At 36.7% G+C, this 6188-nt stretch overlaps 1 protein-coding gene across 1 annotated transcript; it reads left to right on the forward strand.

Annotated features, from left to right (window-relative positions):
• Positions 1-4788: 4788 nt before the first annotated feature.
• On the forward strand, positions 4789-5208 carry LOC106677172 (uncharacterized). The gene has a single exon (XM_014414919.1). It carries the CDS (start codon positions 4789-4791, stop codon positions 5206-5208), a length of 420 nt encoding a protein of 139 aa, XP_014270405.1.
• The last annotated feature ends 980 nt before the right edge of the window (positions 5209-6188 follow it).

Raw genomic sequence — 6188 nt, forward strand, 5'->3', positions numbered from 1 at the left:
GTTATGTAAAAATCAACCTCACCATGCTGGCGACCACACCACTTGCCCACATCGGGTATTAACCTGTGAGTCCACCTCCCGGAATCTGCAGCCTCTGTATGTATGTATGTATGTATGTATGTATGTATGTATGTATGTATGTATGTATGTATAGTGGTACTAAGACCTATCATACAATATGTCTGTCCTATATTAAGCTTCACTAACTCAACAAATATGAAAAAAACCATAAATATTCCAAAACAAATGGCTCAGAATTATATACACTACATTCCACGGAAACATTTTACAACCACCAGGTAATTGGTACCTGGTACAACCACCAGGTAGTTGGTACCTGGTACAACCACCACATAGACCAGGGTATATTCATGGTTGAAAATATATACCTTAATTGAATAGCGAAAAAATATAAAAATAAAAACGTTTTTCAAAAACCGCCTCTATATAAGTTTAAAATGATTATTCTATTACAGGAGACAAGTGCCAATACAACTCCAACCCAGCAGTGCTCGCAATAGTGTGACGTGTTTGTATGTTGATGTGCGAGTTAACGAACGCTATTAAATTTAACAAACTATTATTATAAATAGTCTTTTATTATAAACTATATAGTTATTCCTCTGAACATCTGACCCTAACTGAAATGACCTTTCATTGTCAAAATCATGTGTGAGTACTTTATAGCACAGCACGAAAGAAAAGGCCTGGCAGGTACGAGCTGTCATCTCACAATGGACTTGCATCTGTCTAAATATTTTATGTTTGACATCTGTAAGCCAGTTCTGACAAATCCATGGCATCATCAACCCTTACCCCCCAGATTAATTATACTACTTCTAGGAAAGCCTGACACCTTCTTCTAAGACACACCTTTTCCTCCCTCCCAGATATTTATTTCTAATTTCATAAGCTCTCTAGGCCCCGCCTAATTTCCTAAATTATCTAGTTGGTCCAACCCTCTTATCCTATATCCATGTTCTTCCTATCCATGGGATCCCCTCTTCTCAAGTGTACATTTTCTAACTATAGATAGCTAAGACAGTTACAGTTAAAGTCAGAGAGAGATATCTGTAACCTCTGAACAATATAGTATTTGTAAATATGTAAGAATAAAGTCATTTTAGTCTTCACTGTTGTTCAAGTTCTTTATCTTGAGCGAACACGGTTCCGTGTAGTGGGCACCATGCGCTAGATGCATGATACACGAATTAAACAACATAAAAATCAGTGAAGACTAAAATGACTTTATTCTAACATATTTACAAGAACTAGATGTTACTCTTACTGTTACAAAGTCTCTCCCTTCTAACTTAGCTATCTAGTGCTAGGAAATATATATGAACACTTGAGAAGAGGAATGATGAAAATAGGAGAAGGGGTTTGGACCAATCAGACAATTTTAGGAGACTAGAGGCCTAGAGAGCCTATGAAATTAGAAGTAAATATCTGGGAGGGGGAAAAAGGCGTGACTAGAAGCAGGGTGTCAGGCTTCCAAGAAATTAGGGTAAGAGTTGCGGATGTCATGATCTTGTGAGAAATAACTTTCATGTGTTAAACATAAAATAGTTAGACTGATGTAAGTCCATTGTGAGGTGACAGCATGTACCTGCCTAAGTGTCTGCCCTTGCTATTGATACAGGATACTAAGGGCTTGAAAGAGCTGTTAGAAGGGTCTCAGGGGCCTTCTTAGAACCTAGTCGTTTTTATTGGGTTCCTTTTTCTATAAAATTGTAAGAGAATGTGGACATATGCAATCATATGTTTAAAGTGACATAGGTTCAGTTGGGCACGGGGTAATTGTTTAAATTTATAATACCGGTTCCTTAACTCACGGGTCTGTGTAGTTGGCGTGTGAAGTGTTGAAATGTTTTTGTTTACGTTTGTACCGTTATAAGATGCAACTAAAGCTGAAATCAGATATCTATTATTATTATCGTTTGTAGAATCAATATTTAACCAATGGTGCTCATCAAGTGCCTTCTAGGGGCAGTAAATAAGACATTCAGTAAATTGTTCTACCTTATTTATTGGATATGAAGAGTCTTATTTCACGCTAATTCCCTACTAGTCACCTCCTCCTATCTCTACCTGTGTTCCTTTCGTAGGACCCGGCGGCTAGCTTCCCAAGCCTCCTTTGTATCTACAAGAATAGCACCTGGTAGAACGAAGTTACCTTCCTGCATGACCCGGCGACTAGCTATCCTCTGGGCTGGCATACCTCCTTCATACATACAGGAATAGTACCCGGTAGGAAGGAGGTTACCATCCTTAGAGAAGTTACGGCTGTCACACCGTAAGTCTCTTCCTGTCTCCTAATACTACTACTTTACCTATATTAAACACGCATTGTCGAGGCCTTCTGGTCAAGAATACCCAACATAATCTATTGGAGTCAGATCTAACATAACCAATTCGACACTAGCAATAAAAGTTTTAGACATGTTTTTTTTAACGGAAAATAACAGGAAGACAATGCATTTTGAACCCACTAATCGGAAAATATACTTCTCTCATCTAATTTTTTTTTGCGCATTGTTGCGCCAAATTTGTCATCATAAAACTTTTACCTTTAATGGAGCAATGCTATTCCATAAGGAGCAAAGTATAATAAATAATAATTAATTAATATTACCTCAGCTAACAATTTAAGAAAGTATTGTCAAAAGCAAAAATAAGGAAAATGCACTGACTGTTGGGTGAACATTCACACTTATCAGTTGAGAACAAACACTTGTACAAACAGATATTAAAACCTGCGAAAAAATTCATCTTTGTTGTCGTATCATGAAAATTAATGCCCAAATAATTCAAACCTTCTAAAACAAATTACTAAGAAGTATAGTAAATGCTCATAAGAAACGACATTCTCCATAAAGACATTAAAGCAGACCTTGTCAGCTTTAATTAAAAAACATGCGAATAAACATGAAAGGAGATTACAAATCCACGCTAATCCTGATATGTTGTGCTTGGTTGAGGAAGATCCTCAACAAATAAGACGGCTTAAAAGAGTGAAGCCTTATGACCTCATAACGAAGTAAATTACAGATGGTAATTAAACTCGAACTCTAAAAGAGAGATAAACACACTAAATTGCGAGACTAGTCAATGAATGGGCAATGTCCCACAACCGTGACTTTATATGAAATCTGAGCAAATTGTTGTGCCAGCTCGGTTGTGGCAAAATGGTTTTAGTGGGTTGGAGTCCCACACTATTGAAAGATTTGGTGCTTTTTAGGTGTCTATTAAGATGTATAAAAAAAAATATATTAAAATTCAAATCATGTTTTCGCCATTGTCTTTATTTTTATAGCTTGAAAAATACCACCTTCCTAAGAGGAGTTGTCTGAATATAACGAATAAGGACCAGTGGACGAACAGGTACCCAGTGCTGGGGGGTAAAACCCGGCCACCCTCACTCCTCAGGGGACCCGAGGATACGGGGCCTCTTCTACTGGGCTAATCACCCGTAGTTGAGTACAAATGATTCAAAGAAACTTAAATTGCATCGGAATTGGACGGACCCATCGGTTACGACACGGCGCTCGAAAGGACATAAGATTTGGATCATGCTCCTACCGAAGAAGCTATTGCTTTGGACAAAGTTCTATGCTGAGTTAGAAAGGGAAATTATTAAAAGCTAGGACAAGAACAGAGAAGTAATCATTATGGGTGACTTCAATGCTAGAAGTGGGAGTGACTACGTCAAAGCACTGTGAATAGAAATGGGGAAAGATTGATTGAGTTATGTGTTGGCGATGATCTGCTCATAGGTTCATAAGATAGGAATGTAAATAGTATAATCAATTACTTTATCTATAGTCGAAGGATACGAAAGCTATTTACCGATATTAACGTAATTAGGGGGGCATAAATTGGTTCAGACCATCTCCTGTTAGTCGGATATACTCAAATTCTTCCTCTTAGGAATAAACACCCAAGAAGCTACCAAAAAATCAACGCTATCAAGCTCGAGGAACCTGTAACAAGAGCAGAACATTCAAGTCTATTGGATTCAAAACTCCAGGGCAAGTTACTTACTAAAAAAGCTATTCCTAAGGAATGGGAGTACAACATAAATGTCCCGATTCACAAAAAAGGCAATGCTAATGAATGTGAGAACTATAGGCCTATCTGTCTATCCCAGGTTGTGTACAAGTTCTGTACCTCAATATTAGAAAAGAAGCTGAAAGAGCTAGTGGAGAAAGACTTAGAAGAGGAACAGGCTGCTTTCAGGCCTCAACACCTATATATTTTCTCTCAGAACAATCATTGATAAATTTTGGGAACGAGGAAAGAGTATCTTCTTGGCATGGAATAGATCTAAAGGCTGCTTTTGATTCGGTTCTTAGACAAGAACTGTGGAATGTTCTTTCTGAAAAAACATTCCGCAAGGATTGATAGAAGCTTCCAAGGTAAGGATTAATGAAAGAGAGTCTTTTATACCTTTGCAATTGAGAAAGGAGTAAAACGAGGAGATAGTTTGAGCCTCCTCCTCTTTATTTTCCATTTATATGGACGAAATCCTGAAAATGTGAAAACGGAGGACAGCCCTCTACTATTGGTAAATGGAACATGAGGACAATAATGGCCCAGGTAATGGTAATTGGGGATGATATTATCCTTATAGCAGATAATAAAGAGAACCTGCAACAAGCTGTAACTGAATGGGAAGCTAAGTTGGAAAGAAAGGGAATGACCATCAGTGTCAGGAAAAGCAAAATAATGCATATAGGCCAGAAACAGGAAAACATTGAAATACTCTGCAAAGGTGAACCAATATAAATGGTGGACGAGTACACTTACCTCGTAACAGTGATCAGCAGGAATGGAAAGGAAGACCAAGAGATATCCAATAGGATAAAGAAGGCAAATGCAATATACTACCGCCTCTGCAACACAGTTATAGGGAAATGGGAGATAGAGAAGAATGTTAATGTACATATCTTCAAGCCTATATACCTACCTTCCCTCCTTTATGGAAGTGAAAGCTCGGTACCACTTGATAAACACCTAAGCAGAGTCACTGCAATGGAAATGAGATACCTATGGAGAGTGGCAGACCGAACTAAGAGGGATCGCATACGAAATGAGAGGACAAGACAGGATGTTGGAACTGTCTCCATAAAGAATACCATTGAAAAGAGACAACTCAGATGGTTTGGACATCTCTGTCGGATGAGTGAATCCAAGAAAATATTTTGAGGCCAGACCAACAGGAAAACGCGCGGGAGGGAGACCAAGAATGCAATGGAAGGACTACATCTCCAGAGTTGGAGAGAAAATCTGGGATTCCATGAGGGTCCTGGCTCGGGATCGAGAGGCTTGGTTTGCTTGGACAGAGACACCTCCACGCTGAAAAGCACTAAGGAGGAAGAGAAAGAAGAAGAAGAAAAATTTAAATATTTTAATAAAAAAATATCTTTACAGTTTAATATTTTTCCCGTTTTAGTAAATTTCATGTTAATAATAATGTCCACGAAATGTAATGTAATATTATTACACATTTCGTGGACGGAGAGGGAAGGAGACAGATATGTTTCTAGTAATTTGTACCCCGAAAATTTGGGAAATTCGGGAGATGAGAACCTACTTCAAACTTCAAAAACCGAGGTAAAATATTTTATCCATAGTTAATAGATTTTAAAAGCAATACCTTTACTTCTAAAGTAAAGAAATTTGGATTTTATAAATATGAAATCCCGTTTGTTTATCGGCTTACTATTTGTTTATTGATTCATTCGTTTAATAACTTGCCAATTGCTTATTACTTTTTTATAAACTGGCCTATATCCCTAATTGTTTGCCTCCATAAGGTATTACCTGTCATTAATCTTCCTTACACAACTAACTTCAATACACAACAAAAAATATTTTTAGTTTATTCAATGAATTTCCTTATTTTATTGTTGTCGGTCACATTAATTATTTTTGTTTTATCTAACTAAAAAATATAGTGATTTTTAATTTCATGTTTGGTTAATGCCGAGAGATAAACTTTTTTTTATTCTTCTACGTAATGTTTATAATTACATTGGTTATGATTAGTTCAATTAATATTATATAGTACATTTGGTTCTTTTCATAATTACGGTTTTATCTTTTGTATTTAGAATATTTTTATTTAATAAATGATATACGGATAAAAATAGTACATAATATTACTATTTGAGTTTAATTTGACC

The sequence above is a fragment of the Halyomorpha halys genome, unplaced genomic scaffold (genome assembly GCF_000696795.3).
Source record: "Halyomorpha halys isolate HHAL.00 unplaced genomic scaffold, Hhal_1.1 Scaffold90.1, whole genome shotgun sequence".
NCBI lineage: Eukaryota > Metazoa > Arthropoda > Insecta > Hemiptera > Pentatomidae > Halyomorpha > Halyomorpha halys.

What these genes read in the sequence shown, in the direction of transcription:
- LOC106677172 (XM_014414919.1), top strand. Translation starts at nt 4,789, where the DNA reads ATGGTGGACGAGTACACTTACCTCGTAACAGTGATCAGCAGGAATGGA.